The 12197-nt window shown below is 39.0% G+C and overlaps 2 protein-coding genes across 6 annotated transcripts in view; both read left to right on the top strand.

Annotated features, from left to right (window-relative positions):
• The window catches only part of CDC27 (cell division cycle 27), a 66024-nt gene extending 63082 nt beyond the window's left edge, over window positions 1-2942 (top strand). For 3 of the 5 annotated variants that reach the window (XM_042967876.1, XM_042967875.1, XM_015540290.2), the window contains one exon: window positions 1567-2942. In XM_042967876.1, coding sequence (XP_042823810.1) covers window positions 1567-1649 — 83 coding nt within the window. In that variant the 3' untranslated portion in view covers window positions 1650-2942. The remainder of the gene's footprint in view (window positions 1-1566) is intronic. The other 2 variants (XM_042967879.1, XM_042967878.1) reach the window with 1 other exon arrangement.
• A 7311-nt stretch (window positions 2943-10253) lies between these two features.
• On the top strand, window positions 10254-10712 carry LOC102968879 (40S ribosomal protein S24-like). The gene has a single exon (XM_042966461.1). The coding sequence runs from the start codon at window positions 10308-10310 to the stop codon at window positions 10698-10700; it is 393 nt and encodes a 130-aa protein (XP_042822395.1). The 5' UTR covers window positions 10254-10307; the 3' UTR covers window positions 10701-10712.
• Window positions 10713-12197: the final 1485 nt, after the last annotated feature.

Here is a 12197-nt window from a genome sequence, read left to right as displayed (position 1 = left end):
ATGCTGAGCCCAACATGGGGCTCAGTCTCATGACCCTGAGATCATGACCTAAGCCAAAATCAAGAGGCGGACGCTTAACCAACTGAGCCACCCAGGCACCCCTAACTTATTTTTCTAACCATGGTATATTCTTTATACCAAATGGAATTTTAGGGAAATTAAATTAGGGCAATATATTAACAAAGTGCATGTGGAGTCAGGTAACTAGTCTCGGTTTTGAACCTAATTTGCTGTGTGACTTTAACAAATCCTTGGCAGATTTTTACCTGGACCTCAGTTTAAGTTTAAATATGTAACTAATGCCTGCCTGCCTTATCTGCTTCATAGGAATTCAGAGTGGGATGGGCAGGATGATAGATGTGACAATATGTTGAAGACATTATAAGTGATAAGTAAATGAATAATAAATTTGTGCACATTTTTAAAAATATATTTAATTTTTTTTAACATTTATTTAGTTTTGAAAGGCAGAGCACTAACATGGAAGGGGGCACCGAGAGAGACTCCGAAACAGGCTTCATACTCTGAGCTGAGCACAGACCCCAACTCGGGGCTTGAACTCATGAACCTTGAGATCATGACCTGAGCCGACGTCAGATGCTTAACCGACTAAGCCACCCAGGGGCCCCAATTTTGCACATTTTAAAGTATTGACAGATCTGCAGTAACTATTCAAATTCTATGAAGCTCTGGCAAATTCACAATCCAAAAATATGGCTTATATGTATTAATTGAAGGGTCAAGAGGAAGGAACAGAGTTTAAGGCAGTAGTAAATACTCTATCCCTAAATTGAGTATATATCTTAAAATAAGTAGTGAGAACTAAGTCCTCACATAATAGTATTTTTTTAGGGCCACCTGGGTAGCTCAGTCAGTTAGGCGTCTGACCCTTAGTTTTGACTCAGGTCATGATCTCATGGTTCATGAGATCGAGCCCCACGTCAGGCTCCGCACTAACGGCACAGAGCCTGGTTGGGATTCTCTCTCTCCCCCTCTCTCTTTCTGCCCCTCCCTCACTCATGCACATGTGCTCTCTCTCAAGTAAATAAATACTTTTTTTTTTAAAAAGTAGTATTTTTTAATAAGAGAATTGAGAAACTTCTGATGAGGCAGACTAAGATGGTTTTTTCCAGAAAACTTGGCAAAAGGCTGTAATTAAAATTATAATTCCTATAATCCCAATAACCCTTTTTGAACTGAGGGTTATATTCTATATTTCTGTGGACTAGCAGGGACTATTCCCAGAGGGGAGTCAACAGTTGGAGGGAATGTCAGTCTTTTTTTAATGTCATGGAGAACTAGTTCTAATTCCTAGTGTTGGAATAAGGAATTTATTAGGGAGAGGTAGCTTTGTTAAAACTCTTAAAGGTTAAATGCAGTAAACCAGTCTTGTCAGACATGCTGTAAAATAAGGAATCTGAATTGCATTTGATTGAAGGATGTCAGGATTTTAAGGGCCTTAATTTAAGATCTCATCTCTACGTAGAATAGTCTCCCTTGTTTTCATGAACCAACAAGAGATATTCATCAGACACCTGACTGTAGACTTTTGTTTTATTTTTAAAGTGGGAACAGATGAATCCCAGGAGAGCAGCATGACAGACGCAGACGACACACAACTTCATGCAGCTGAAAGTGATGAGTTTTAACTTCCGGAAACCAGACTTTTGCAACTGGATGTGTGATTAGTGCTGACATGTTTCTTGTCCCTCCATATACTGAGTCTTCACTCTTGAGCCGGCAGTGTCATCATCCATCACTTAGACAATGAGTGTGCCACTTTCATTGGACCCTGACTGTACACAGAATGAAAGGCAGTGCAATATTTAGCTGCTAACAAGACTGGCTCTTTCACCAGTACGAATGACAATTTAGGGGGGTAAGATGGGGAACTTTCTTTTCTTTTCTTTTCTTTTTTTTTTCTTTAATCTCCCTTTGTTGAAAGCTATCATGGAAGGAAGAGTTAACGTTTTATCTTGAAGGAACCGTTAGGTATGGAAAATAGTGATGAACCAGAATTTTTTGGTCGTTTTCCAAAAATTTGTTTTCATTTGGTTCTGTTCCTGATTAACAGAGTGACTGACCTTCATTTCTAGGTTCTTCAAGAATGGTGTTAGCAAGTGCCAGATGGAACAATAAAAGACATTGCCTATAACAGAGTAACTTGATTGCCAAGGAATGTAAATTACCTTAAACTTGCAGTGTCTCCCATAAACAAATGTAATGGGCATATTGGGACTCATGTGTAGGAATCAAATATCCCTCCATACAGCGTACACTTATTCTTGGCAAGAATGCTTTAATGTCTAACCAAGAATTTTAATTTATTCATCTTGCTTCAAAGTGTTGATCATTGTCTTGGTATTGCAGACTTTCAAGTTGTTCCCTTACCATTTTGCCTCTTCTCTTTGAGCTCTGTGGGATCACCTTAAACATTCAGAGATGATAGAGTGTTTGCCCACTGAAAAGCCAAAACAAGGCCCTTAATAACCATTTATGTTCACCATAAGAATCAAAATGAGAACACTAAAGTGGAGAGACTTAAAAGAGATCATGATAGCAAAGCCTTAATACAATCAAAATTGTACCATGACCTTGAATTTATATTTGTTCAAGAAAGTATCCCTTTGACTTTTCTAAGTGTTTAAGCAGGGTGCAAGAATGTGTAGTTACCTTTGGTTGAGGTCATTTCCATTCTTTTCAGCTCTCTGCTTCAAATTATTTTCAGTAGTGTGAGTCACAAAACGTTTACCAAGAGTGATTGGGTTTAGGGTATTAGAAATTTTTAGCTGGGGGGAAAAAAACAACCATTCTTATGAAGGAGATGAGTTCTCTCCTGAGTGTGTCGTAATATAGATTGGTGTCTTTGGGGAATGGCCACAATTTTAAAGATCTAATTATGCATAATAAAATGGGAATTATTGGAATTTCACAGTAACAGATTTAAAGTCTTAAATTGTGTATCTCCTTTATTGTAATGTATTGAAATTTTTAGAGAAACTTTAGTTGTTAACATTTTTTTAAGTGCCAATGTCAGAATATAACAAATTATAGTTTCTTACGAACGACAGGCCTACGGTTATTATTTTGGATTCTTTGATGAAGGACAAATTTATCTACTGGTTACCTGTACGTGTTAGTCAAGTTGTGAAAATAAGGTGGACTACAGAAGATGTGAAGAAAATTTTAGCCTGTAGACTCAGTTACTTTCTATCATTTACTATTAATCTCACTTGAATGTGGATTAGATACCATTATAAATTAATTCAAGTCCGAGTCTTAGATTAGGTCATTGGTGCCAGAGAGGTATTTAACAAAATTTCCTACCTAAATCTATGTAATATGTGCTGCTTAAAAAAATAATTTATAAGAAAAAAGAAAGTTTGGGAGTAAATGAAGATCATTAAAAATTCCCAAAGGCTAGCACTTGGATTCTAACAAATATTCCATTTTATTCATTAGTTCTGTAATATTTAATTTTATACTCTTTTATTTTTTTTAATTGGCAAATCATAAGCCAGCGCTATAACAGTATCAAATAGAGAATTTCATAGAAAGCTTCAACCTGAGCTCTGTTACAAAGCCTGGAGAACGCTAAGCTCAGAACATAATTTGCTGATGTATAGTTATCTTTTCTATAGTAGGAATTTATGTCCTGTGCCAGAGGTGAGAGCCTTTCTGGTACTTATTTTGAGACCAAGCATAAAAAGATAGTTGTGGAGGGTACACCATGGCAGTGGCTGGCTGAGGGACACTCAGCCCAAGCTTAGCCTGATTTCATTTTCCTCACACCTACTTTCAAAATATTTAGGTATTTGAAGCCTTATTCCCACCTAGTAACTGTTTTTGGCTTGCTTGCTTTTTTTTTTTGGGTTTTTTTTCCTTTTTTTGCCTGGAATGAAGATCAAACAATCAGAAAAGACATACGTTTTGATCAAGCAAAATGTTTGAAATTTCAGAAGTTACTTTGAAGGACATTTAAAATACAAGAACTTTAACATCCTTTTTTAACTCTTTAAGCTTTTCACACACATACATATATGTGTACACACACACACTCTTGTTCAGAAGTTATGTTGTGGCATTGGATATTTTTCCCCCTTGGAAATAGTTCTTAACTCTGGGATTTTAGAAGGTTGGAAATATTTTTTCAAGCGAACAATGGTACTCAAAATAATGAAAGGTGGTCCCTACTTTTTCTGTATTTCATTATTTTAAAATTCTTGTTTTTTCCAAGAACTGCAAGTTACATTTGAACCATGCTGCTGTTGTACCTTAAACAAAAACTCAGTGATAACCAGTATTTAGTCTATTAAAAATGCTCTTTTTGAAGAAAAAAGTTTGAAAGTCTCTGATTAGCCAGAGTATAGTATGGGTCTTCACTGAGAAATATGGTGACCTGTTTTCTTTGTGAAAACCTGGGAAAATGCAAGTGTGGGTGTGATGTGTGTGTTCTATTTGCATTGAAACAATGTAATTTTGTCTTTTTTTTTTTTCTTTTCCTGACTTATTTCAGAAGTTGTACAGTCCTGGGGGGGGGGGGGGCGGGGAGGGGGAGGGGAAAGCCTTTTCTGTTAATATATTTGCAATTCATTAAAGGATACAGAAAATCCAAATAAATTACTTTTGAAAGCAATTTATAATCAAGTGGTTGAAGATATACAACAGCTGTGCCATCTGTATTTTTATAGTAAGGCTCAGCAAAATAGTAAAAAGTTAAGTTTTACATTCCACAAAAGTCTAGGGCAGTGTTTCTCTAATTTTTTTTTTTTTTAACTTACACCCTCTTCAAATACATACATACACTTTTTTTTTTTTAACTCACATCCTTTTTTAGTATTTGGAATTTCAAAATTAATATTGTGACCAAAATGTGGTAATTTTTAGAGTATATATTTTTTTCAAACAACAGAAGCCCTTTGCCAGCAGCTGCTACTTTGCAACTCACCTGCTTGTTCTTTAATCATATATATGACTTCCAAAATTTATTTAAAAGGGATACAAAGCTTTTTTGTTCCATTCAGGATCTGTTTTAAAAATCACAAAAAAAAATCCTAAGAGAAGTAGAACATAGAAACTAAATTTTACTCTGGTCTGATTATCTTGGATACAGTGTAGAGAGCTGAATGGTTTTGTTCAGACGGCAAGAAGGAGTAGTAACAGAAAACACGTGAAGTGGGATTGGTCAGATCAGGGGGAGCAAGACCATAGTCTTCCCTAGGACCTGCTATTTACTGTCAGCTGGACAGGGATAACTAGAAGTGTAGACAGGAAGCAGTCGTTGGTTTGTTTAGCTGCTAATTAATGGTTCGGTATAGGTTTTATTTTTCTTTCTAAGCGCAAAGTTCGCTAAATAGCCACATTTAACGAGAGCTTGCCATATATACTGTGTTACTTGATCTGTACACAGTGTTTTCAGTCTTCAATCCTATAAAGTAGGTATCCCTCCATTTTACAAAAGAGAAAACCAGGTCAGCTATTAGATGATGGGGCTGGACACTTTGGCATTAGTGTATGGATTTCCTCTGAGAGTTTCAAATCATGTCTAATTTTGACTGTTAGGTGTCCTCTCTAGCGTTTTTAAATTGTCTACTAAAGAGTATCCTAACAGTTTGGGTTTTACAGAGGAAATTTTAGTATTTAGATGCTAAAAATATCATGTGTATAGTCCGTGGATGGCGCGTTGATCTGTATCCTGCCTCTCTGTTTTTCCTCTCACACTGAAATTAAAAGCGTGTTCTCTCTCCTTGAATGACTAGAATTTGCTTTAAACTAGAAAAAACAATTTTTTTAATTTTTTATTGCCAATTTCCCCTCCCTATCACAAGCATTCTTTTTATTCTTGATATCCTCAAAATAGAATTTTCAATTTGGGGCTACAAGCTATAGTTGAGAAGAAAATTCAAGGTCTTAAAAATGCATAATGCTTCACTGAAGTTTGAATCAGAAAGGAAGTAACAGTGGAAGCTGAGAAGAACAACGAAGTAGACGTAAGGTTTCTAATCGTGTGTTTTTAAAGAGCACTGAACCAGGATAACTAGGAAATAGGGATTTTGCCTCTCAGTAGCTCTGTGACCTTGAATGATTCACACTTAAACCTTTTTCTGATCAATACAAAGAAGACCAGATTGACCCTTCTTAGCTCACAGAGGACTGGGGATCAAATGTGTTAAGTCACCATGTAAGTGCTTTGGCTGCACTGTACGAATATACAGTGATAATAATAGGGTAGAGATGACAGAATGGAAAATCGATTGGGTTGATCCCAAGACATGATCCTGTGAGACAAGTTCACTGTAGAACAGTAAACTTTGAGTCTAGGACAGGGATTGTCTATGGCCTACGGGCCAAGTTGGCCCATTGCCCATTTCATTTTATTAGAACTATAGCTATAGCCATTTGTTTTCATGTCCATGGCTGCTTTCTACTTCCGTGGCAGAGTTGAATAGTTGCACAGAGTCTACATGGCCTACAAAGTATTAATATTTACTATCTATACATTTGTGTGTGTGTGTATATACATATATATTAACATATATACACGTAGTGTAGATTATACTGTATATATAATCTGATATTCTATACTTTGCAACCCCTGATCTAGAGCTGTATTAGCATAACCATCTATAAATCACTCAAATGGCATGTTTTCTGTGGTGCTAGATTCTTCACAATGTTTTGTGAGTTAAATCACTGGACCAGGTGCTGCACAAGAAGAAAAATTCACCAGTTCTTAGTTTTGCTTTGTTTTAGTTTTTTTAAGTGTATTTATTTTGAGAGAGAGAGAAAGCAAGGGTGGGGCAGAGAGTGAAGGAGAGAGAAAATCCCAAGCAGGCTCCAGGCCGTCAGCGCAGAGCCCCATGCAGGGCTCGAACTCGCAAACCATGAAATCATGAGCTGAGCCGAAGTGAAGAGTCAGATGCTCAACTGAGTCACCCAACTGCCCCAGTTCTTAGTTTTTTTAATAATAAGACTTGGTTGGGTGAAGGGATTTCTTTGTATATTAATAATAAGACTTGGTTGGGTGAAAGGGTTTCTTTGTATATAATGGCACTCTTCAAACTTATTGCCAGTTTGTAGCATTTATACCAATGCTACATCTGTGCCCATAATCATTTTAATATCTTGAATAACACTAGCATTTACTTGCTTTTAATTTAGCATTTATGGATCACTTTGAAGTGAGAATAATCTCACTTCATCTTTACAATCCTGAAAGGTAAGGCACATATTATCTGCTTGATACAAGAGAAAACTAAAGCTTCAAGAAGCCAGAACATTTGCAAAAAGTGGAAACTCCCAGGAACAACATGGCAGATTTCCGCTTACATGTTATTGGGCCAGGACTGGGGTCACAAAATCATCCCTGGCTACAGGGGATGCTGGTAAATTTAGAATCTGGTAAAAAGGAATGGATTTGCCTTGACTGGTTTAGATAAATCATGATTTATCTCCCGGGTTTGTACACAAACAGATTTTGTTAGCAAAGAAGGGGGAATGGTTGTTGGTTCAACAGCCAAGAGCCCCTGCCACACTGCTGCAAAGGAATTACTGCTTTTTGACCACTGATCTTGTATTCAACTTACGGAATTTTCTCATCTAAGAGTTTGTGGGGTTTCTATTTAAGATTATACTATTTTCAAATAATGATGTTAATTCCTCTTTAATCCTTTTACAACCTACCTCATTTCTTTTTTCTATTTAACTGCTATAGCCAGGATCACCAACATTCTTTTGAGCAGTAGCAGCCATAATAGCAAGCACTCACTGTCTTGTTCCCAATTTCAAGAAAATGCTTCTTAATTTTTTCAGACTTCCAACTCCATGATAAAAATCTCAAAGCCACCATTATGCTAATATTAGCCCTTTGCTGATCTCATTGCCAATCCTAACACTCAACTCCCACTTCAACTACCATTTGTGACCACTGGTACTCAATTAAGATAACTTTCTATTGCTAGTTTCAATGGTTTTCGTCCTGACTAGGTCCTGAAATGTATCTGTCAAACATGTTGAGGCTTCTCGAATTGGAAAGCGATCGGCAGTAGGCTGATTACAAATCTGCCCCTCGCTCTGCCAAAACAACTCAAATCAAGTAAAACAAATAAAAACTACACAGGGTTCATGCCTTCATTACCAGAAGACTATAACTTCAAGTTTCCTGTAAGTAGCAGGGGAAGTTCCAGTACGGGATCCTGCTGTTCCCGTAACGTGAGGAAGGAGGTTAAATCACCCCACAGAGCAGAGGGAGTAGTGGACTTAGAGGAAGCACACGGAATCTACAGGGGAAAAAGGAAACCGCAAAACACCACAGTTTGGCCCTTAGTAGATCACAGTCCTCGCTTTAGGGAAAGGTTTGAAAATGTGTGGGGTCAGGAGCAGCAGCATGATAGAGGCCGTGTTTCGGGGAGGGGGGGAAATCAGTAGTGAACAGGCAGTGAAAGAAGGGGAAATGTAAGACTGACAGAGAAACAAGGCCTATCAACCTTTCTTGCAAAATTCTTAAAACTACACGAAATGTGCAACTGACAGATAAGGGCTCTGAAACTAAGAATTCTGTCCATGAAATTGTTTGGAATCGGGTACAGCCATCCATGTCCTACAAAACTGTTGCAAGAAGTCTGAATATGTAAATTAGAACCTTTCTGGGGGCGCCTGGGTGGCTCAGTCGGTTGAGCATCTGGCTCTTAATTTCGACTCCGGTCGTGATTGCACCATCATGGGATTGAGCCATGTATTGGGCTCTACGCTGAGCGTGGAGCCTGCTTAGGATTCTTTCTGTTTCTCTCCCTCTCTCTCTCTCTCCCTCTGTCCCTCTCTCCACCTCCCATGCGCTTGCTCTCTCTCAAAAAATAAAAATAATCTGGGGCGCCTGGGTGGCTCAGTCGGTTGAGCGTCCCGCTCCAGCTCAGGGCATGATATCGCAGTTGGTGAGTTCGAGCCCCGCGTCGGGCTCTGTGCTGACAGCTCAGGACCTGGAGCCTGTTTCGGATTCTGTGTCTCCCTCTCTCTCTGCTCCTCCCCTGCTCGTGCTCTGTCTCTCTCTCTCTCTCAAAAATAAACATTAAAAAAAAATAAAAATAATCTGTTAAAGCCTTTCTGCTGGTGAAAAGTCTCCCCAGCAAACAACCACAAAGCTAAAGAAAAGACATATCCTTTTAAAAGCATCTGGGGGCGCCTGAGTGGCTCAGTTCATTGAGTGTCTGACTTTGGCTCAGGTCATGATCTTGGGGTTCATGAGTTCAAGCCCCACCTCGGGCTATGTGCTGACAGCTCAGAGCCTAGAGCCTACTTCAGATTCTGTCTCTCTCTGCCCCTCCCCTGCTTGCGCTCTGTTTCTCTGTCTCCCAAAGATAAATAAACATTTAAAAAATGTAAAAAGTTCAAAGCATCTGAGAGGGGTGCCTGGATGGCTCCATCAGTTCAGCAACCAACTCTGGATTCAGCTCAGGTCATGATCTCGGTTCATGGTTCAAGCCCCTGTCAGCATAGAACCTGTTTGGGATTCTCTCTCCCTCTTTCTCTGCCCCTCCCCCATGCATGCTAACACACACACACACTCTCTCTCTCTCTCTCTCTCTCTCTCTCTCTCTCAAACTTTAAAAAATAAAAATTAGAAATAAAAGCATCTGAGAAAGTGAAAAGGCATCCTAAATCAGAAAAGAAAACAAATGACAAGAATGATGAATCTGACTACGCTAAAGCCGTTTTGCATGACCAAAAAAAAGTACAAATGACAACTGGGAAGAAATATCTGCTCATATATCACCAATAAAGGGATAATACTACTAATGTATAAAAACATTTGAAAGAGGACATGAACAGACACTTCCCCAAAAGATTTAAAAATGGCTGTTAACCGTGTAAAGTTGTTTGCTTTCACTCAATAAGAGAAATGCAAATTAAAACTATGTTGAGAGGCTCCTGGCTGACTCAGTCCGTGGAGCATGCGACTTGATCCTGGGGTCGTGAGTTCGAGCCCCACATTGGGTGCAGCGTTTACTTTAAAAAAAAAAAATGCCTACACTGAGCTGTCAAATCGCTATGTTGTAGACCTGAAACTACCGGAATCCTGTGTGTGTCTGCTATACTCAAATAAAGAAATGTTTAAACTTCACAATCTACATTGAGGTACAATTTCTCATCCAACAGTTGGGCAAAAATTCAGAACTTGGCAATAAACTTCATCGGCCGAGCTGTGGGAAAACGTGCTCTCCTACATTGGTGACGAGAATGCAAAATGAAAACTCTCAAGAAGAGGCAATGGTCTTTTTTCCTCCCTGGCTGCCTAAAGCTCGACCGCCATCATGAATGACACAGTAACTATCCGGACCAGGAAGTTCATGACCAACCGACTACTTCAGCGGAAACAGATGGTCATCGATGTTCTTCACCCCGGAAAGGCAACAGTACCTAAGACAGAAATTCGGGAAAAACTAGCCAAAATGTACAAGACCACACCAGATGTCATCTTTGTATTTGGATTCAGAACCCATTTTGGAGGTGGCAAGACAACTGGCTTTGGCATGATTTATGATTCCTTGGATTATGCAAAGAAAAATGAACCCAAACATAGACTTGCACGACATGGCTTGTATGAGAAGAAAAAGACGTCGAGAAAACAGCGGAAGGAACGCAAGAACCGAATGAAGAAAGTCAGGGGAACTGCAAAAGCTAATGTTGGTGATGGCAAAAAGTGAGCTGGAGATTGGACAACAGAAGGAGTAAAGATGCTTCAGGGACTATCTGGCGTTTGTGCAGATTTTTCATGAGAGGATTAATAAACTAAGAACTTTTATGTGAAAAAAAAAAAAAAGAAGAGGCAATGGGCAGTCGACAACAAAAGTTCATCTACATCTCTTCAACCCGGCGACCCCACTTCTAGGAACTTACTGTGAAGCTACACCTCAAAAAACAAAAACAAAAACAAAACATGTTCATGATTTTAGTCATCACAGGGTTGTTTGTGATTGCAAAATATTGGGAACTCTCTAAATGCCCAAGCACAGCAGACTGGTTGGATGAACCGGTACACACGGTGGAATACTATGCAGCTATACGAAAAGAATGATGGAGGAAGCTGCCTTTCCGGCTCTCTCCGCTCCCGAAGCTGCAGAAACCGCTCGGAGAGTTTCCACACTCACCGAATTTTCCAGGAATGCCAACTACCGCGTAAATGGAGGGCAGACTGCTTTGGCGTGTTTGAAACTTCACCAAGGAAGCTGCTTGTTTGGGAGAATGAGGTCACCTGTAGCAATGCCACCTGCCCGCGGTATTCGGCCAGTACCCACACCTTCGTCACTCTGCGTTTGAATTTTCATATGCAACTATGAAACGGAGCCATTTGGCGTCTCCTTTCAACTGCCTTACAACCCAAAACTTAGTCATCAGAGAGACATGACTACAAAGATCTAGTTTCTTTGCATTAAACGGGTTCTAAAAAAAATGAGAAAGATCTCTATGAACTGTTATGGAATGACTTTTAGATGTTATTAAGTGAAAGCAAAGGGCAAAAGATCGAGTTACTTTTTATGTAAGAAAAAAAAGGGAAATAAACATATGCATCTATCTGCTTGTCTTCACAAAAGGAAACACTTGAAAGGACAAACCGGAAAATAGTGAAGTTGGTTACCAATGAGGGGTGAGGAGGAGTGTCGTGGAAGGGATTCGGGGAGAGTGCCACCTCTTTGACTATACTTTTTGTAATATTTTCACCTTTGAGACATAATAATTTTACACATTCGAAAAACAAGAATGGAAGGGGAGAACTAAGATTGAAATAAACAAATGAGCCTAATTACATTTCAAATGAATACCGTGACTATCCTGAGACAGGGAGGGGAGAGGGGCACTAGGAAGAAAAAGTAACTCGTGAACACAGTATTTGGCTGTATATGCTCAGGCCTTGGGTAGGGAGGGGTGTGAGGGTAGGGACAGAGGGAAAAGGTACAAACAAATTTTGAACTCTTTAGTGGATGTGCTTTCGTAGTATGGGTCAAGCAACTGGGAAACTTGTTTAAATACATTACAGGATTGAACAAATGAATGAACACATTGATATCATTAGGGATCAGAGTTCTCACTGGGGAAGAAGGTATGTGTAAATCTGGAGAGGAAGAAAGCAAGAAACAACCCTGTGGGGGTTAATTGGAATCAAAAATATTGTTTTAAACTCACGGTTTCTAAAATATGTATAT

Source organism: Panthera tigris, chromosome E1, assembly GCF_018350195.1.
Source record: "Panthera tigris isolate Pti1 chromosome E1, P.tigris_Pti1_mat1.1, whole genome shotgun sequence".
In the NCBI taxonomy this organism is placed as follows: domain Eukaryota; kingdom Metazoa; phylum Chordata; class Mammalia; order Carnivora; family Felidae; genus Panthera; species Panthera tigris.
Note: the sequence above shows the minus strand (reverse complement) of the source record. Positions and strands in the feature narration are given on the sequence as shown.

Excerpts from the sequence above, each read along its gene's own strand:
- LOC102968879 (XM_042966461.1), top strand. The coding sequence starts at position 10,308 with ATGAATGACACAGTAACTATCCGGACCAGGAAGTTCATGACCAACCGA.